This window comes from Malus sylvestris, chromosome 14 (assembly GCF_916048215.2).
Source record: "Malus sylvestris chromosome 14, drMalSylv7.2, whole genome shotgun sequence".
Classification (NCBI taxonomy): domain Eukaryota; kingdom Viridiplantae; phylum Streptophyta; class Magnoliopsida; order Rosales; family Rosaceae; genus Malus; species Malus sylvestris.
This window is the reverse complement of record NC_062273.1, coordinates 2143769-2164880: the sequence shown is the minus strand read 5'-3', so window position 1 is coordinate 2164880 and position 21112 is coordinate 2143769. Positions and strand designations below refer to the sequence as shown.

General features: G+C 38.2%; 3 protein-coding genes across 3 annotated transcripts; 2 read left to right on the top strand and 1 right to left on the bottom strand.

The window, feature by feature from the left end:
* The first annotated feature begins 4576 nt into the window (after positions 1–4576).
* On the top strand, positions 4577–5500 carry LOC126600376 (uncharacterized). Its single transcript, XM_050266965.1, has 3 exons — positions 4577–4801; positions 4844–5116; positions 5174–5500. The coding sequence occupies exons 1-3, from the start codon at positions 4577–4579 to the stop codon at positions 5498–5500; spliced, it is 825 nt and encodes a 274-aa protein (XP_050122922.1).
* Positions 5501–8287: 2787 nt separating this feature from the next.
* Positions 8288–9670, top strand: LOC126600715 (uncharacterized). Its single transcript, XM_050267349.1, has one exon. It carries the CDS (start codon positions 8406–8408, stop codon positions 9276–9278), a length of 873 nt encoding a protein of 290 aa, XP_050123306.1. The 5' UTR covers positions 8288–8405; the 3' UTR covers positions 9279–9670.
* A 5297-nt stretch (positions 9671–14967) lies between these two features.
* LOC126600713 (uncharacterized) lies at positions 14968–18727 on the bottom strand. The gene is made up of 12 exons (XM_050267347.1): positions 18272–18727; positions 18031–18095; positions 17589–17661; positions 17410–17428; positions 17109–17228; positions 16768–16837; positions 16343–16386; positions 16205–16246; positions 15903–15962; positions 15656–15723; positions 15385–15442; positions 14968–15253 (listed from the first exon to the last, which is right to left on the bottom strand). The coding sequence occupies exons 1-12, from the start codon at positions 18577–18579 to the stop codon at positions 15161–15163; spliced, it is 1020 nt and encodes a 339-aa protein (XP_050123304.1). The 5' UTR covers positions 18580–18727; the 3' UTR covers positions 14968–15160.
* Positions 18728–21112: the final 2385 nt, after the last annotated feature.

Below are 21112 nucleotides of genomic sequence, written 5' to 3'. Positions count from 1 at the left end.
AATAGTGAGAACATGCCCGTGAGGATTGAAACTGACATTTTCAGCAAAACCCAGATGCTAACTCAGTCTGCACCGCCTTCTGAGACGCCAGGGGGTGCTCCCGCCGACGCTCCATCGGCTGAGTCGGCGAACAACACGTGATCCTAAGGCATGGACGATAAAGAAGAACAAGAAGCGGGTGGAAGGTGAAGAGGCAGTAGCAGCGTCGAGCGCCCGTTGGCTAGCCTTCATCTTTTCCGTCTCGACAGCCTCCTGGGTCGTCTCCTCCTGTGGGTGGGGTTCCTGCTTCTGCGCCATTACTGACTGGTCAGCGGATGAACAACGAAACGGACCGTGAGTTGAAAGCTTACTACCTTACACTTGATGATGAACTTGGTAAGCTTCCCCGAGAACCTTCAACGGTAACTTTCCCCAGAACTTGGGGAAGAACTCGAAGCTCGGATGGGTAGACGTCTCCATAAACAACTTCAACCGCAACATTTCGCTGGATATCTATGTGAATGGTCAGCTCCTTAAGCCGATGCTATTTTCGAACAATTTCTCCGGCGATCTCTCCATTTCTCTGTCCAACCTGGGACCCAAGGCCACGGATAGGACGATCCCCTACACTTGCAATGGCTACTGACGATGACAGCTACCGGGGTCCCACTCGTCACTGTCAGCAACCACATGTCCACCATGATTTATAATCCATCCACCAGGCACGTTCATATAGCCCCAAAATTGATGACAATCTCTGAAGATGCTCTCGAATGTGGTAGCTGGAACCATTCAAAAAGGCATCAACTTTTGAAAAAGATAAAGACTCTCATCATGAAGGAGTGTATGTTCCCACTCTTCATAGACAAAACCATGTTAAAGAAAAAGAAAAATGAGGAGGAAAAGAATAAAAAAAAAAAAAAGGAGGAGGAAAAGAAAAAGAAAAAGGATGAGGATTTTTAGCCACATTGGCGGAAACAGTGGAGTAAAGTGGGGTTTCTGAAATTTTAGGCAATGGCATCAGTCTCACTGGAAAGGGGTCCGCACATAGATGACAGCACGTCTGATCCCCAATGACTGCTTTATTTATTTTTGAATGATGTAATTTATTTTTCTTATCTTTTGCAGACATATGTATAAACCCCCTCAGAAGGTAATTAAAAAAAACGGCAAAGCCCAAAATAAATGGGCTGGAATGTTGTGTAGAGGACGAAGGCCTATAAGCCCGAAATCGCACTAATCAGGTCATCAAAAGTACGCCCAATACTCCACAAATATTCGGCAACCCGCCATTATTACCACCAACCAAGTGATCAAAAGTACGCCCAATACTCCACAAATATTCGGCAACCCACCACTATTACCACCAACCAGGTGATCAAAAGTACACCCAGTACTCCAAAATTATTCGGCAACCTGCCGCTATTACCACCAACCAGGTGATGAAATGTACAACCCGTACTCTAATATCATTTGGCAACTAGCCATTCATGCCACCAACCAGGTGATGAAATGTATAACCTCGTATTCTCCTTCATGCCACCAACCAGGTAATCAAAAGTACGCCCAATACTCCAAATTATACATGAACATTACTCATGTCATTCATACATAAACATTCATGAGCATCACTCATGACAATCATACATAAACATTCATGACCATCATTCATGTCAACATACATGAGCATCACTCATGTTAACATTCATGAGCATCCCTCATGACAACATCCATGAGCATCACTCATGTCAATCAACATAAACATTCATGAGTACCACTCATGTCAATCAACTTCAAAAGCTTCATTTATAGAGCTCTAGCTTCAAAAGCTTCATTTACAAAAGCTCTAGCTTCAAAAGCTTCATTTACAGAGCTCTAGTTTCAAAGTTTCACTTACAAAGCTGCAGTGCAAGGTATACAAATACCACCTCCGAACAACCGCCACTTCAGCCCATACATGGATTCAATTTGAAGTTTCCAGCCAACAGACTCTATTGATTGAAGACTTGGGGGACTACACTATACACCATATATTGGGCCTCATGAAAAATATTTGGGGGACTTAGTCCATTATTTATGTACTAAGGAACGAGCCATTATTCTATAAAAGAGACTCCTTCACTTTCATTAGAAAACACCCATCACTTATGTATTGAGGAGCGAGCCCTTACTCTATAAAAGGGACTCCCTCACCTTCGTTAGAGAGCATTGCCGCCAGCTGAGCAACCGCCTCGCCACGAGCATCACTCCTAACCCATTATTCATATACTGAGGAGCAAGCCCTTATTTTATAAAAGGGTCTCCCTTACCATCATTAGAGAGCATCGTCGTCTACTGAGCAACCGCCTTGCCGTGAGCATCAACTCTAGCCCATCATTCATGTATTGAGGAGCGAGCCCTTATTCTATAAAAAGGACTCCCTCACCTTCAAACGCCGCAAGCCGAGCCAACCAAGGCAACATAAGCACGAGCTGAGCAGCCTCGCAGCGTGTGCTACTTCTAATTGAGCGTCATTTCAGATTGAGCACTGCCTCATATCGAGCATCAGTTCAAGACAGCATCTAGTTACTTCGGCCCACACATGGACTGAATTTCAAGTCTCCAGCCAAAAGACTCTCTTGACTGAAGACTTGGGGGACTACTGTTTATACCATATTCAGGGCCTCGTATGTAGACCTCGTATAAATACTCGAAGGACTTAAATGTAATTATGTAATAAAGGAAGGGGCAAATATGTAATTAGGGAAGGAGCCCTTATTCTATAAAAGGGCTTTCTCACCCTTACAAACTCGAAGCCTCTCCTATCTAGAGCAAAGCTCTCACACTCTATCCCTCGCAAATACTCTCAAAGAAATACAATCAGTGTGGACGTAGCCCAAACCTTGGGGTGAACCATGATACATCTTGTGTTATTTACATTTCATGCAGATTCACGGTCGGACTTTCGTTGTTCCAAAACCTCCGGTTTTGTGCATCAACAAACCTAACCCTCCCCCTACCTCGTGGGTGCGTAAGGCTTAGGTCTCTGATCAAAGTTGTTGATTGTTTTGCAGGTGCATTTTCGTCAAGACTGAAGACGGCAGAAACATGCATCGACAAATTGGTGCTTTCATTGAGAGCTGATTCAAAACACTCGTATAAGCCTCTCACGTTAGTTTCTTGAATTTTCTGTTACATTGAATTTCTCACATGTCGTATCAATTAATTTTTCCTAGAAAAATTTCTTGATCAATGGAGAAAGGATACAATGGTAGGAAATTCAGAAATCTAAGACGAACGGAACCCCATACATGGAAGGATTTGGACCGGAGAGTGGAGACAATGACATAGCCCCACAACAGAGATCCTCAAGGCTTAATGAGACGGCAAGATGAGCCCTACTATCGCGGAGCCGCTCCACCACCATCATTATCGTGACCCAACAGCCACGGCACCACTCCCACCAAACCCTAGGTAGGAGGCCCAAGTCCACTTCCAAGCTCATGGGTAGGAGGCCCAAAACTTGGCAACTGCCATGACAGGCCCATAGCAGAAGGCATAGCCCAATGTAGCGACAGACTTTACTACACAGCAGGCCCAAACCCGAGCCCAGAACGTAGCAGCTGCTGCCAGCCAAGCAGCTCAATGGCCAGGAGAGCCAACGATAATGCAGGCCCAAGGCGAGCAGGCGTTGGCCAAACGCGCCCTGCACCCCGTTCTGATAACCCAACCTGTAACCCAATCCATTCCAAAGCCACCTCTAGCAATCCAGATCGGACCACCGATCCCGCGATCGATTCAGGGTTACTTACACCCCATTTTTCTGCATGAATGCCAGCTTTAAGCCCTAATTTTGTACCTGCGATCCATTATACTTCCACCACAAATGGAGACGCCCATCATCCAAGCTCTTCTAATCCAAATGGCTAACACCATCTGCCCCAGCAAGTCACCAATTTGACGAACGCCCTCATGCAGCAAACCACCTTGGTGAACCAACTCCTCGAGCGCATCGAGATGCAACGCACCCCATACGAGGTGTCCTGAAGCAGAACAATGGCAAAAGAACGTGACTCTTTCCAGCTATGTCCTAACAAAGAATCGCTCATCCCACCATGAACCATGCATTCAGGTAGTGTACACTTTCGTTTGGGCCCTCGGGGAAACGTCTTCTACAGCCTAGATGGGTAAAGAAGTGTTTATTCCCGACTCGGCTCACGAGTCAGTGTGCATTTGAGGTTGGGTCCACACTTCGATGAGCGCTCAGGACATTCCAAGCGAAGGGTCCACACGAGGCTAGGCCCACAAGGAGATCATATTACCAGGCAACAGAATAGGCAGCTACATGACGCCCAGAGAAAAGCACGTAAGCAGTCCAGCTCGAGTTCTATTAGCAGCCCTTGCCAGGCACGAGGACGAACAGCACAGCAGCATGAACCACGTGCACCGCAACGGCGACACAGATGAGCAGGACGAGTCGAAAAGCAACGTGGACCGGTAGGTCAACACCGGAGGCAGCTGAAGGCTCCGCTGCCCTACCAGGCTCAAATCCATGAGGAAGTACAAAGGCTCGTAACAAACCAGCTACGCAGATTCTAGCGCATTGACACTACCAACGATGCCCTCCGTAGATGGAGACGTGGCCAACCTGAGCAGGTCACCATTTACATACGAGATCGAGCAGAAGGAGCCACCGTGGAAGTTCAACCTGCCACATTTCACTTTGTTCAATGGAGATGAAGATCCGGATAGACACTTGATGCACTACCAAAGTGTCATGGCCCTCTACACCAACAATGACGCTCTCATGTGCAAGATCTTTGCCACAATACTCAAATGCAAGGCATAAGATTGGTTCCACACCCTGCCGCCATGCTCAATTCAGAACTTCAACGAACTTTCCTTGGCTTTCACTAAGGAATATTCGTCCTACCATTCGATCAAAAAGAAATCTGACCACCTCTTCAACATGAAGAAGGACCAGAATGAGTCACTCCGCACTTACGGCAAAAGATTCAAGATGGAGAAGGCAAAGATTGTCGGATGGGATAACAGCATCGTATGCTCAACTTTCCGAAAGGGGCTCTCAACAGATCACCCGCTTTTCGGAGAATTGATTATGGGCGAAAACCTGTCCCTAACAAACTATTATGCTTTGGTAAAAAAGCATTCCCTCTGGGATGAAGAAAAACGCTACTAGAAGCTGTCTGAGCAGCCGCGTAAAGACGCGGAACCGACTCAGAAGAAGGCAAACGATAAATCGCTCAATAACAAAAGCAAGCCAGTAGACAGACGCATGGACCAATCCCCAGCGAATGGAGGCAAAGTGCCCAAGACATACACCAAGTTCTCAGTCACAATCAACCAGATCCTCCGCGACCTCAAGGACAAGCCATGGTTTAAGTCACCGCCACCCGTAAAAGACGACACCTATAAGATGGACAGGACCAAATATTGCATATTCCACAGAGGTCTTGGGCATATAACCAACGACTGCACTACATGGAGGAGGTACCTTGAGCAGCTCGTGAAGGAAGGCTAGTGTGACCAGTATGTCGACAGTCTAGCTGCCTGGGCCAAATGCATAAACAAACTATCATACTCTTATGACAAGCAAAAGACGCGCTGCCCTATAAACATGGCGTAAGCTCTCCAGCGCAAGAAGGTAAACTAATTCCCCGACACCCATATGGATATGCTCTCTATTGCAAGAGGGTAAACTAATTCCCTAACACTCATCTGGGTTAGCTCTCCAGCACGAGAGGGTAAACTAATTCCCCGACACCCATACGGGTATGCTCTCCAGTATAAGAGGGTAAGCTACTCCGGAATATCTAGACGTGGATGGGTTTTACGACTGCTTAGTTCCTCCTAAATTCATCGACTATCTGCGCCGGATGACTCCCAGAATTGGCCACGATAATCATTCCCCTAGAATAGACTTAGCCAACTAAAGGATTCAATTATGCGGGATCCCAGGTCTCTAACCGGAAAAGATGCTAAGTGCAGGACCCCTGCACATGAAAGAAAGACAAGAGAACTTTTATAATTGTGGAGCCTAAAATAATCTCAAATATTCTAGAGGCGACACGTGGACTTTTATTCAAAGAAAAACAAGATTGCCCTCAATAAATGGGCAAGCTTCTCAAATGCTCCCACATGCAGCTCACATCCTTGAAGGACTCAGCAGTTGAATACAACTGTTCACAGCTCACCTGTCATTGGCAATGAATTAAAGATAAGGATTAAATACCCAAATCATATCTTTAATGCATTCCTACTTGAAGAATAACTCCAATCAATTACACCATTATCTCAAGATATTATTTCCTATTTAATATCTTGGGAATAATTAGAGAATATCTCTCCATTAAACACTATATGGCCGGCCCTAGCCTTATAAATACCTCATATTCTACCAATTTTGGAGAGCCCTAAACACTTTACTCTCTCAGAGAAACTAATTTAGACATCAGAGATCCGTTAACCTAACCTCCCACCTCGTGGGCACGTGAGGCTTAGGTCTTTGATCAAATGTGTTGATTGTTTTACAGGTACATTTTCGTCAAAACTGAAGACAACAAAAATTTACATCGACAATAATCAAATTGTTAATTCTCTTTATTATCATTTAAAAATCATATTTATAAAAAAAATTATTTAATTTAGAGATCGTTTAAAACTTTGGTACCAATTTATCGGAGATCGGCATGCATATTGGGACACCTGACCTGGATCATTGGGAGCAGTCAAATAAAGTATTAGCGCAGCAAGTTGTCATGGAATAATATGATCTTTTCAATTGGATTTGGGCGTATTTCTTGTTGGATTTGGTCGTCAATTAGGTTGAGACATACAGAAATCTATTTTATTTTATTTTTTATTAGAGAAATTTTATCTTCCTAACTTACAATTATTTTTCTCGGCCACCCAAATTTCTGTAGTAAGTGTTCATAATAGGTTAAAATTGATGCAACACTTCATACTCGATCAGTCTTAATCTTAACTTTGTTTACAAACCACAATGTGGTTCTTCTCAATTTTTGTCACTTTATCGAATGAACATAAAGTCTACGATATGATGCATTTCTTTTGTCATTTCTCATTTTATTACTAGATTATGAGAAATTAATATATTATAAGAACGAGTGGTGTTAGTTGAACTTACAAACAGACATATTTGTTATCGTGTTTTCTAATATATGTTGTTCATATACAAATAAAAAACACAAAAAGTGAAAAGACATATATAACAAGGGTAGTACTATTCACATACTCATTTTTACATTTCACACACCTTTGATATTTTTTTATTATTTATATTCTTCACTTCATTCGATCTGACGGTCGAAAATTAAAAGGAGTGTGAGAAGTAAAAAAGAGTGTATGGGTAGCACTATGCATACAACAAATAGATATCTTATGAGCTTACATGAAAATGTCACATAGATAAATACCAACAATAAAACAGTGGCTAATGCTTCAGTAGAATGACATGGCGAACAAAGTGTATTTATCCAAATTAGAGTCAAAGAAAAACACGAAAATTCCAATTTGGAGTCACTAATTCAAATTATTTTGTATTTGATAATTTAAAAAGCGCTTTCAGTTATTTTCTGTGTATATTTTGCTTTTGACAAATATGATTTTTGGACTTGTAGAAATTTCTAGTGTTTTATAGTGAAATTGCAAGCCAAGCCGTTGTAAAAGCCGAGTAAAAAAGAACTAACAAAAGGAAAGGAAAACAAATATTAATTAGAGAGACACCAACGAAAGAAAGAAATAATCAACGAGTGCGTAAAGCAATCAGCGTTTTGTATCATCCGTCTTCGAACTACGAAAAGTTTATTCTTTTTTACCTTTTCAAAAGAGTCCCCGCTCATCTCATGTCCTCGACATGTAAGAATCAAATACATATTAGTTATAATTTTATATATGTTGATATTTAACAATTAAAAATATTTGATAACTTAATAAAAAATAAAAAATAAAATGATTTTGCTTTCTTTTAAGTTGTTTAACATTTAAAACCTTTAAATTAAAATTATCTATTGATACTTCTCTTCATTTGTAGGTTCAATTCTTGTCAGAAACGAATTTAAACGACATTATTACTAATTCATTATGAGATTAAATCTCTTACTTCTCCTTAATGTAGATAATATAGCTCAAACAAAAAACATGACTCATTTCGAAAACGAATTTTCTCAAAACGAAACCACGCAGCACGAGTCAAACAAAATAAATAAATGAATAGTAAAAAAAATTATAACAAATAAAAAATAATAAAAAGGAAATTATATTACTTCTCATCGGAGACTTCGAAGACTTTGAGGTCCATAAACAACACACCTTTATAAATCCTTCTTCCTCCTCTCACAACTTCCTCATCACCCTCTCTCTCCTTCTCTCTGTAAGTTTTCATAAACATTTTTTTTTTCTGCGATATGCCACAAGTCGATTTGGAAACCCTAGTTTCGGCGTGTGCGGGAGGCTCAATGGATCGGAAAATCGCCTGCGAGACGCAGGCTGACGCCGCCACTGCTGGACACGACCGGCCGGAAGAAGATGCCGATGAACCGCAAGTTGCGCCGGATTTACCGCCGGAATCCTTCTGGCTCTCGAAAGACGCAGAGTACGACTGGTTCGACCGCAACGCTTTCTACGAGCGCAAAGACTCCACCAAAGGAAACTCCAACGCGTCGCACTCGAATTCGAACTCACAGAGGTTTTCGAAGAACTTGAAGTCGAAGGCGGCGATCATCGGGCTTCCGAAGCCGCAGAAGCACAACTACGCCGACCAGAAGAACCGGCGGCACTCCAAGGCCGGAAACACGAGACTGTTCCCGAAACGGACTGGATCCGTCGGGAAATCGGACGCTCCGATGATCGAGCCATCGTCTCCTAAGGTCTCGTGTATGGGGAGGGTGAGATCGAAGAGGGATAGAAAGCGTCGGTTCAGGAATCGGCACGGATCGTCGGCCGAGACGTCCATGGAGAAGTCCGTTAAGCCGGTGGCGGAGAGACGAAAACTCGGTTTCTTTGCGAGTTTTCGGGCGATTTTTAGGCACGGAGGACACCGGGAGAAATCGGCGAAATCGCCGTTCGCGGAAGACTCGCCGCCGAGAAACAGCAGTGTGATGTCGACGTCGAGAGCTCGGGACAGGGCGGCGGCGGACGATTTCGACGCGCTGTCTATCGACTCGACGCCGAGATACAGCGTGGAGAGCGAACCGCCTGGTTTGGGCGGCATGAAGAGGTTCGTTTCGGGTCGGAGGTCCGAGGCGTGGGCGGGCGAAGTCGGTGTCGACGTTGCGTAATTTGGCGGGCGTCTTGGAAAACTTGAAGGAAAAAGGAATCGTGGTTTCTTGATCCGATGGGGATCCCCTGGGCCCCACTGTCACGAGGAAGCAGGCAGCAAGTGTGTTACGGTCGCGATTGGTAGTCTGAGTGGGACCCGCTTTCTCCTATTTAAATTGCGGTTGAAATGACGTGGCACGTTGAATAACGGTTTCCCTCCGCACCGGGGTTAGAGGTAAAACAGTCATTTTGCTACAACGCTTTTTGTGTGTGTGTGTGTGTTTTTTTTTTTTTTTCCACTTCACTAGAGTATGTGAGGTTGTGTAAATAGATATGTTTTTGGAGTGAGCAGTTGTAAATTTGCTTGTAATTTTGGATAATAATGTTTTGGAGAACCATAATTTGGGTACAATATTAGCATTTTCTATCGTCAAACAGTCGATGCAATATTCTTCCCAAACTGATAATATAAACACAAATGCAAAGGAAAGAGTACATACGCATAGTGGCGAATTCAAGATTCAAATTTTAGGGGGTTGCACGGTTAAAGGTCCAAGTTTTCTAAATAAAAGCATGGCGCAAACAAAAATAATTTTTAGTTTATTCATTGTCCCATTTCTACAAACACTTAGTGGGCTTGTTTTCATTAGCTAAATCATTATACACACAAATCCACAGATATCGTCATATCCCGAAACAACCTAATGAGTAATATTGAGAGTATTTGTCGAGGATTGTCGATATAACCTGTCAAGACAACCATAGCAAACAATAAACATTAAATCAAGCACTTGATGGGTAAAAAAAAACTCGTACCAAACATTCAGATGATCCTCAAAAGACCTCGTACCAAACATTCAGATGATCCTCAAAAGACCTTTACCTGTATATTTTTTAACTCCAAATAATTCTAGGACAACCTTGATCCAATATACTTCCGCCCCTGCATACACACATCCGATCCGCTCATGTCAATGTGGTTATGCACTTGCTTTTGGTGAGTTGGGCAGGAGATGTCATTGTAGCCAACCAAACACTTTCGCTACGGCTAATTAATTTGATTTTACATGTAATTTAACAGATTAGGGCACATGGAAAAATCCAAACATGAGCAGCGATGCATTGACCACATGGGGTTTGACAGTGGACGGCGGAGAACGAGTTTTGGCCTACCACAGTAGAAATGGAGTTCTTACTTTTCCGAATTTGGTATACCATCTTTTCAAAATAATAAATGTAATATAATTGAGGATCAATCTAAGGTCACTCCTTTTAGTACTAGTTTGTTATTGACGTGCTTTTATAAAAAAAAATGGGTATAAAAAAAGTTGAGCTTAAAAATGTGTTTGGTAAACTCTTAAAAACAGTTTATTTTCATAGTTTTGAGTGAAAAAAGCTGAAAACGTAAAGCATCAAAAATAAGCTTATTCTCATAGTATAGTAAAAGTAGTTTTTTTTTTCAAAACACAACAATACCAAGCCAATCCTTAAGAAGGAAAAAAAATAGGGAAGTGGAACCTACAAGTGCCATAAAATCAAACATTGTACTGATGTCATCTCATTATCATCAAATTAAAGGAAAACATCATAAAATGAAATATTGAAAAGAAACTCGAGAAAACGTCTGATGAGCATTTTGTCAAACACTAATATAGACAGGTAAACGCTTAAAGTTGCATAAACAAGCTTTTGCTTTCGTAGCACGACGATAGCTCCTTATGTGACATTTGTATGACATATGTAGCCTTTATCTTATGAGATCTAGCTCGGTTTTTTAAAGGGGGACCAGGATCCTCTCCTGAGCTAAGGATGAGGATCCTCCTTATCAAGTGATGTGGGCCATTGGATGAAAATTCAACGGTTACAATTATTATAACTTTAAAGAGATCCTCCTGTTTGTAGCCGTTGAATGTTCATCCAACGGCCCACACTCATTGATGAGGAGGATCCTCATCCTTAGCTCAGGAGAGGATCCTGGTCCTTTAAAGGGTAGTACATTTCAACACTTTACCTCTCACAAACCCTTATTAATTTTTGTATTTTGATATTCTTCAATTCATTTGATTCGACGGTCGAAATTGAGAGGAGTGTGTGAAAAGTAAAAATGGCTTGTGAATATAACCACCCTTTTGAAATTCAGGTGTTTGATCGTAAAATCTTAATTAACAACTACAAGACTCAAGTTTGAAATTTACGAAAATCCAAGAGTTAAATCGCCGCATCGCTTTCAGGTTATGATCATGCAGTTTCTTGTGACACGTTGGATCTTGTTGATCATAAATTTTAGATTTATAGACATATCACTAATCCTTTTGTTTGACCATGAAAGTTATATAATTTTGATGATTTTGAAATTAAAAAAAAAAAAGACTAGATATGTGCATCATCAGGTCTTTGTTTTACGGTTGAATTAGGCGTTCTTGACTTTGAAAGAGGATCCATGATGTGAATCCTTTGGAACATTGACTAGATGATTGATCACTCTCATTGAAAATGTCCACCTTGCCCGGCAACCTATATAGCCAAATGCATTACATTCCTGTTGAATATTAAAACTTGATCCAAAAACTAATTAAAAACTCAGCTATGCAACACAGTTTTATAAGGTTTTTATTTATTTAATTTAATATATTAGAGAGTGAAAATTCGGACTTCGCATGTATTTGAAGACTAAGAACAAAAGTATCGGTAGATTTTAGTTGGTATTTTCAAATTTTATTTTTTTATTCAAAATTATCCATGAGATTGACATAATTCCTTACTTTGGTAATTGAGATTTACAATTGATATGAGTGGTTCCTGAAATTGTCCACCGTCAATCATTTTGATTATGTTAGAAATCTCCGTTAAATTAAGTGTATTTTTTTTTAAATCATCCCTTCCCCTTAAACTGGTGACTTATTTAATTTAACGGAGATTTTTTTTTACAGAATGACCAACATGATTGACGGCAAAAAATCTCAGTGAACACTTTTATCAATTTTAAATCTTAAGGACCAAAGTAAAGAGTTATAACAATATCAGAGACAATTTTGGATAAAAGAACCTTCAAACTTTTTAAAGTAAAATTAAGCTCATATTTTAAGAGTACCAATAACAAAAGAATTTAATTTTATAACATCCACGGCAGCTATTTTTATGGTTTAGGGTTTAGGGTTTAGTTCTAAAATACAGTACCAGTTTATATTATCAACTGTTTTTCTTTGATTATTTAATCTTTTGCAAGCATGCTAATTTAATGATAAATACAGATGATTAACGAATCTATAATTCCTTAATTTCATTACAAAATTAAAGCGTATATTCCGGAAAAGAATGAAATAAGTCGTCGTCAGCTTGATGAATTCCCAGTTAGTCGTATTAGTACTGCATCACGTCTTGTTTGCAATCAAATCGAAAGGGATGGTCAATTGACCCAATCATAAAATCCACCGCTGGACTCGGAAGGGATTTTCATTTTATTCAAAAAAATAGGGATTAGTTGTAGGGAAAAGGATCATCGATGATCTTTTTTCTAAGGATTGATTTTTTTCTTAAGGATATTAGGAATCTAGCGATTGTAATAGTTCATCATATATTGTGCGGTTATAGATTATTTCAAAATTTAAAATTTAAAATTAAATATAAATGTAAATAATACCTAACGAAAACTGATCACACAATGTATGATAGTTCATCATATATTGTGCGGTTATAAATTATTTCAAAATTTAAAATTTAAAATTAAATATAAATATAAATAATACCTAACGAAAACTGACCACACAATGTATGATGAACGATCACGATTGTGCCGGATCCTTTTCCTAGTTGTAGGACACATTCTATATTGAATTTTAAGGATCTGAACACTCTATTTTGTAAGTCTTAATTCATATATCATCCTTACAAAAATCAAATTCAATTCGAAATCATTTGTAAGTCTTAATTCGTATATCATAGAATAAAGTATTCATCAATTTCTTTGATTAAATGCCTCAAATATTTTTTATTTTGGCTAATATTTTTCAAGGATGATCTATGAAGTGAAACTTGAAAAATAGACGATTCGGATCATTAAAGTTCGATGTGGTATGGATCTTACAACTAATCCTTATTTTTTTATAAAAAAAATAGAGATCTCTTTCCTTAAAGACCTCCTATATATATATATTGTGTGTGTATATATATATATATATATATATTGTTTAGGTTCATTAAAAAGTTACGGAATGAGCAGCATATATATTTTATTTGAAGAATCTCTCAACAAAAGTGCATTATGTGTGTACATATACCATCTATATTTTAGTACATCATTCATAGACCATCATTGCAAAAAATTAAAAAAAATTTAAAACCTTTAAGACATCCTATTGTAGTGAAGGCTATAAATGAATACGGTTTTCAAAGAAACATTAATATGACAAATGTTTAATCCAACGGTCAAATGGTTTCAAATTTGGGTATCTTTAATAGAAATGATCTTTGAGCAAATACCTAAAAGATAGATGATTGAATCGTTGAAATACGAGGTAGAATGAGCCCTACAAAGAATCCCTTAACGAAAGGGGACTGTTATATATGTATATATTATCAACTTGAAAAGAAGGAAAAAAAAGTACACAAACTTCCCTTAATGGCATCTGGTAAGTGTATTCCCTATTGACAAACAATAGCAAAGTCTTATCCCATTAAGTGAGGTCAACTGTATGAATCATAGAACATCACTGCACTCGATTAAGTATATTCCGTACTAACAAACATGAAAAAACATTCCCAGTTGCCACAAAAAGTGGCAGACTAGGAGCTCACCTGTTGACTCTCAACTTCAAAAACAGAGATAGATTCTCCACCAAAAGTTTGAGGCTCCACTTTGGATACGCACCATTTGCTTCAGTCCTCACATTGTGAAAGATATATCGCATACCCGACGCTTCCTTTTGGTACAACATTCTTCTCAGATAACCTCCAAAACTAGTTATATCGTTAATGCTAGGTCGAGAGTTTGATTAATAAGACGATTAGAAGGATTAGGGGCAGAAGGTATAGCAGAACCAGTTTGTCGAGGAGGGTGACAATGCTCGAGAGATCTGGTTTCGAACATTTTCTCGAGAGTTACAGCAAGAGAACGGACTACTCCATAGTCCACGTTTAGTACTATGTACTCCAGAAAACGTTCCGAAGATACTTATCCTAGGTTCGACAGTGTCTTCATAACATTAATCTTTATTCGGTCAATATTTCTAGTCCACGACCGCGGATTTGCGAACTGTAAGGGTGTGCAACTCTCAGCTAACACTGGCAAATCTCTGTTTGACTCACTTCTACATGTTTAAGAAAAACCACCGGGGACTGCATAGTTAACATGACAAGCATAACTCGACACTTGACAGCACAAAAAGTTGTAAAAATAATACGACAGCACAAATTTCCTTAAAAGAGGGGCATTCTTTAACTGTGATTGAACAATGTACACCGAATCAACGGGTGAAAAACATCAATTTTCGATGAAATTTTCAGTAGCCAATAAGGCAAATGTATCAGGAGAATATCTCCTTTTTCGGTTTGTAAGACGAGCCAGAGGATCCCTTCTGTTACGCTTTTTCTCCGAGTAGGAGGGAACTAAAGTCTATATCATAGCCTCAAGCATACATACATATAAACTACAAGTATCGAAATGTAACTTTACCGCATCACGTTGAACAACACATTCTAACAGACACAGCATGAAACCGAAGCAATTCATTCTACTAGAAACGAAAAACTTGTACACATCTAATAATCTGTTGGATTATTTTGGTATATGGGAATAAGTTGAAGACACATATACTTTCGTAGTAACAGAAAATGCGAGAAAATATACGACACAAAATTAAAAAAGATATAATGAAAAAGTTTGCATTCTTTAGGAAAGCATTACTTACTGCAGAGCATACGTTGCTCTTAGATATTCTGCAATTTCTGCACTTTCGAACATTTCCACCCCCGTATTTGGATCTTCTAAGTAAGGAGCCTGTCAAAAACAGTGTTAAGATTGAGACCGTCAAGTTACTAATTCACGGCATGTCAAACGGCGATGAAATCTTTCATTATCTTACAATAAAATCACAGCTTCAGGAATTCATTGTGGAATATTGGAAGTACCTGAAAACGTCCGGTTTTGTCAAACAGTATTTGTCGTTTTGGACTGCCACGAGCACAGCTGAAAGGAGTATTCATATTATGTCTCAGTAATATACTTTACATCTTTGTACACAAAAACGGAAGCAGATGATATTGAAAGGAAGGCTAAATAAGTTCTTCCAAAGACGATGGGTTGATTTGAAAGTTCACTCAGAATTGTGTATTACTCGATGAATTACGAAAATTAATAATAATGCAAGACCAAAACATAGTTATTGTTACTCGTATTTACCTGCGATATATGTGAGGCAGTTCTAACTCAACAAGTACTTCACGCGCAATTTTGCAGAAAGGCGATCCCTGGAAGAGACAAAAGGTTCAAACTAAAGCTTGGCGTGCGTGTGATATATCAGTATATATGTATCAGTAAAAGAACCCAAAATTCATATGTAAACATGGTAGCAACACATGCATATATCTAAAAAAAGATCAAGGGGCTTAAGAAATGATATAAAGTACAGAGCACGATAGTCTCTAACCTCATATGCCCAGACTACAAGTGGTTTGGGTGGTAGTTTTGATGGAGAATAGGTAGAACCCTGAACAGAATTATCGAACAAGAGATTGATCAATGAAGTTTGTAAAACAAACTACATATAATAGCGAAATCTTGAAAATCTAACATGGGCTTTCAATGTGGACAAACTTTAGCGTTCGATGCATCATGCAGTTAATGAACTAGGCATATACCAGGAGGACACACACACCCTGCTCCCAACAAAGCAAAAGAAAGAAGTTGTGAAAAGATTTATGGACTTAAAAGGAATTCAAACAAGCTAACCTTTCCCGAACGACCAATCAAAGCAAAGCCTGCAGTCAAAGTCTGCAATAAAAAACAAGAAGTCCACACCAGAAAAATTGATTAACAACATACTCTACAGAGAAAAAATTGATGATGACAGAAGAGTCAAATGCTAACCGTTAATAAACCAAGTGACAGTGCAAGAGGAACAGTTCCATCACCTGCACAAACATTTGGGGGACCGGAGGTAAGAAATTTTAAAAAGAATTTTGGTATAAAAATCGTTGGCATGATTGCATAAGAGATCAAGGGGATAACATAGTTAAGTAGAAGCTCTTATTCAAGAAAGTGTAGCTTCTGCAAAAAGCAAAGATAAAAAAGGGAAAATGCATATCGATATAGAAGCATAATTTGTAGAGCCTAGTTATACTGCTTCCATGTCAAATAGTTACAAAAAAAAATTGATGTATAAAGACATATCCAAACGTTATATTGTAGTTGTATTATGTATCTAACTATCTAATATCTATTCCCTATCATGTCTGCGTAAACTGTAAAATGAAGGTATAAGTGACTAGCAAAATGAATGCGACCACACGCACCATACTTCCCAACCAAGTACTTGATTATGTCATCGGATTCATACATTGAAACTCCAGTGTTCGGATCCACCTGCAGCCAAACACAAACATTGAATTGTAGCTGCTACTCAAAGCCGTTGTGATATGATAACGAGCTGAAAAGAAGGTGTATGTTACAACAGGCATAAAAACAAAACTAAAGAATGATGGCGATAGCAAAAACTATGAGAGCTATTTATATTTCATTTAGTTTTAAAAGACTTAGCCAAGAGAAACTTTAGATTAAGCTTAGTGTTTTTAAAATGTGCTTTTGTTGATGGAATCATTTAACTCTATTTTCAAAAAACAGTAAAATATCTAACCATGTAAGGGAACTGCTGTTTTCCGCCCATCTCAACAACCTTGCGACGAAAATTTGGACCACCTTTCGGGCAAGGATAAAATAGAACATCGAGGTCCAATACTGCAACGATTTCCCTAACCTATACATGCATAAAACGTCAATCCACAAAATAAAGACACATATTTAACTAAGATCTTGACAATCAAAGCATTCCCTAAATTTCCCAAGGAAAAAGGAAGGAACCTTCCATATGTATATACACATATAATCTATTGGAAGTTCTTCAGAACAAAATAAAAAGGCATTGGGGATGAAGTTACCTTACGGCAGAATGGGCAGCTGTACATAATCCATGGTGATCATATGTCCGGGCAGAAAGAAAAAAAATACATGTTGTCAGTTTCACAGATGTATGGATAAAAATTTAGGGGGTGTTAGAAAATGCTAACGAAAAGAGCTAAATTATTGAAACAATATTATGGTATGAAACATATTGTACCCTTCAAACTCATATATCTCAATAGGCTTCACCGGGCGAGGGCCTACTTTCGAAGTCTCTTTGACCTTAGAATCTGTTACATGAAAATTGGACAGAAAGAAAAAATATTGAAAAAATATTGAAACCTCTTATACTCAGGATGCTATAACATAAGTTATCAGTTCTTTTGGTTGCTGCTCAAAAAACAAACCAAAATTTCGTATTCACAACGACAACAAAATGCTTGATGCTGAAAACAAGTTTCATATAGCGGAAGGATCACGATGGCTAACATAGGAAATCACTTCTCCATAACTTAAAAGTAATTGCTTTTAGTTTCCCCTTTCTGATCAGAATCAATATACACTAATAACAGCCATTTAACAACCAATTTCTCAAATCATATTCACTTAACTTTACAAAGGGCATGCCATAAATCATATCAACTCAAACTAACACGTACCATTGTACTCGAGAGCATACTGGTCCGCAGGAATATCATCTTTCGGAACGAAAGAGAAAGAATACCTGCCATTGTACAATCAAAACAGTAAAGGAAAAGAAAATGAATTCAGAAACAGTCTACTGCTAGCACTACACAGCACAAATTTACGGTAAACAAACCCAAATGCAAATAAAGCAACAATCTTTGAGTTACTGAACAAAAAACACACCACATTTAATTAAACGAAAATTTTGATTACCCAGAAACGAAAACGCCAGTCCCCAACCGGAAGAACAAGGCAAGAGAAGCCCCCAAGATGTCCCAAACTTTATCAGGCCTGACACCGAACCGCTTTGGCTCCGGCGGCTTGAAATTGGGCGGAGGAGCAAATGTTACCGGCGGCGATGAAGGTTCTGGTTTGGTTTGAACAGAAGCTGAAGTTTGGGGGGTCTCAGAGGACTCTGTTGAAGCTCTAACAATGCAGAAATTCCTCCTGGGTATTGCAGTTGTAGGGGATGAAAAAGGCGGGAAAATTGCATGGTTAATTAAGTTTAGAGCTTTGGCCATGGCTTTTGGGAGGGGGGGGGGTTTGGATTTGGAGTGATTGAGTCGAGAATTATGAAATATAATTATGTGACTGAATCATTTCACTTTTTGGTGAACACTGAAGACAGACATGTACTTGCGGTCACTAGATTTCCAAAGCAAATGATTGGTTGGGAACTGTTGATGGAGGAGTTAAAGATATGACTGTGATTTGCTCCAAAATAGAATAATAATTGGGTTTTATAATTATGATCGAAACCGTCTATATAATATCTCATACATAAATAATATATTTAAATAAAATAAAATAAAATATGTGACCATTTAATTATGTAACATTATAAAATAAATGGTCAGAATTAATAAAAGTATTACAAACTGTTTATCTATTTATTAAAACAAAATATACTTAGCTTTAATTGATTTTTTTTTCCTTTTTGGCAAAGATAATTTTTTTTTATTTGTAAAATAAATATTTTGATGATAAACAGAGAGTTCAATAAATCAGCTACGAACTGTTTTAAGGAAGAATTCCTTCATAATTTTGTGAAACTAAACATTGTTGTTTAAAATATGTGATTGGTTGGTATGCGAAATTATGGATAATTCTGCAAAACATGTGATTGGGTGGCAGAATCCACCTCTCCTTTGCCTTAGCAACAATGCAACAAAACACACAACCGACATTGTACATGCCAAATTCAATCACATGCCAATTTATAAATGAAATATCTCAAACTCAATGAGACAATTCAATACAGCTCCAAAGCCACCAATATAGGCAAAAAGGCATATTTCAATTCCATCCATTTCCAATTAGAAGAAAAAAAGAGAAATTAAATTAATAACTTTTTGAGTGAAATTAAATTAATAACTTAGAGTTTCCTTTGCTTGTGTTGGTTGTGAAGATTTTATGTTGTTGTGGGATTAGTTTTCTAGTAATGCTTGTTAGTCACACAAATTAACATACTTACTAATACACATTTAAACATGGGTAGGTCTCGTACATAATGATAAGGTATATTAGAGATCGTGTTAATATTTTTGTGTGTTTAAATACATTTATTGCTTTAAATTTACACTACCATGTACCCTACAAAAAGTGGTAGTTCGTGTTCAAGTGTCGGGTTCGTGTCCACACGAACACAACTAACTAGGGTCAAGCGGAACACATGATTACTAATCGTATTCTTTTTTCAAACCCAAACACGGCTCGATTATTAAACATGTTAATGTTCATAAGTATAAGAACTAACCAAAAAGTATATTGTCTACATCAAATAAACAGGATAAAGTTGTCATTTAATCATTAATTTAAATGGGTTTTTTCTTATTATTCAAGTTATATTGATTGTATACGAATTACCAGAGTTATGGAAACGTGCTAAAGCGTGTCATTTTCGAGTTAGGTGGATCGAATCGAAACACAAATGGTTTGATAATCTTGTTAAATAGGTTGACACAACTATGGCGCGAACATGATAATAGCCAACCTAAACCTGTTTTATCGTATTGTTTTCGAGTCAAGTTGTTGTGTTGTTTTGTTAAAGCTCAAATGTGGGAGGTCAACAAATGACCGGTGCAGTTAACCCTTGGTGGGGGGTACTATAGCAGTGTAAATGTGAAAACCACAATATTAAAGTGGTTCACCCGAATAAATGGACAAGTCCATTAAGAGTGTACTAGCCTTTATGCACGTGCATGAGCGCGTGTAAAAGACATTTTTTTAATCATTGCGTGCTACGCACTACTTACACGTTTTAATTGAATAATATTAGACCATGCTAGAAGAAACTTCTCATAAACCAATCAAGGTAGCTGAATCCACATAATAAAATTGATTTTTCAATTTCGATCTACATTCTATTGAATTTACATTAAAAATAGAGAAAATAATATTTAATAAACAACTGATTGAATCACATTATTGCTAACCCATTGTGAAGTATTAATTGTAAAAATAAATAAATAAATAAAAATAAAAAAAACACTACAGGAAAAAGTTAAATATTAAAAACATTGTTTATCACTATGCAAGTAAATAGTTAAATACTAAAAACACTGTTTATCACTGTTTATATGTCGAAAATACCCCTGCCACATTTGATCCATTATTTTGGGCTTCTTTTGAAGTTTTTTGTTTGAGGGGCATTTCTGTTCACTTTTTTTTTTGGGAAGCCTGTTCACGCGCATGCAGAAGGCATTTTTTGAATCACGGCGTGCTATGTGCAACTTTCACATTTTAAATGAATAATATTAGACCATGCTAGAAGAAACTCCTCATAAACCAATCAAAGCAGCTGAATCTACATAATAAAATCGATCTTTCAATTTTGATCTACATTCTATTGAATTTACATGAAGAATAGAGAAAATAATATTTAATAAACAACTGATTGAATCACATTATTGCTAGCCCATTGTAAGGTACTAATTATAAATACAGAAAAATACTATAGAGGAAAAGTTAAATTGACACACCCCGACCTAAATCAAGGCGTGTTGGCCGTCACGTGAGGGTGATGTAGCCATGTGCACAGTGCGGAAACGATAA

Excerpts from the sequence above, each read along its gene's own strand:
- LOC126600713 (XM_050267347.1), bottom strand. The coding sequence starts at position 18,579 with ATGGCCAAAGCTCTAAACTTAATTAACCATGCAATTTTCCCGCCTTTT. Across the intron at positions 17,662-18,030 it reads GTATGCTCTCGAGTACAATG|ATTCTAAGGTCAAAGAGACT; the intron begins GTACGTGTTAGT and ends TTCATGTAACAG. Across the intron at positions 16,247-16,342 it reads TGTCACTTGGTTTATTAACG|ACTTTGACTGCAGGCTTTGC; the intron begins GTTAGCATTTGA and ends TTTTTATTGCAG.
- LOC126600376 (XM_050266965.1), top strand. The coding sequence starts at position 4,577 with ATGCCCTCCGTAGATGGAGACGTGGCCAACCTGAGCAGGTCACCATTT. Across the intron at positions 4,802-4,843 it reads CCACAATACTCAAATGCAAG|AACTTCAACGAACTTTCCTT; the intron begins GCATAAGATTGG and ends TGCTCAATTCAG. Across the intron at positions 5,117-5,173 it reads TAACAAACTATTATGCTTTG|CCGCGTAAAGACGCGGAACC; the intron begins GTAAAAAAGCAT and ends CTGTCTGAGCAG.
- LOC126600715 (XM_050267349.1), top strand. The coding sequence starts at position 8,406 with ATGCCACAAGTCGATTTGGAAACCCTAGTTTCGGCGTGTGCGGGAGGC.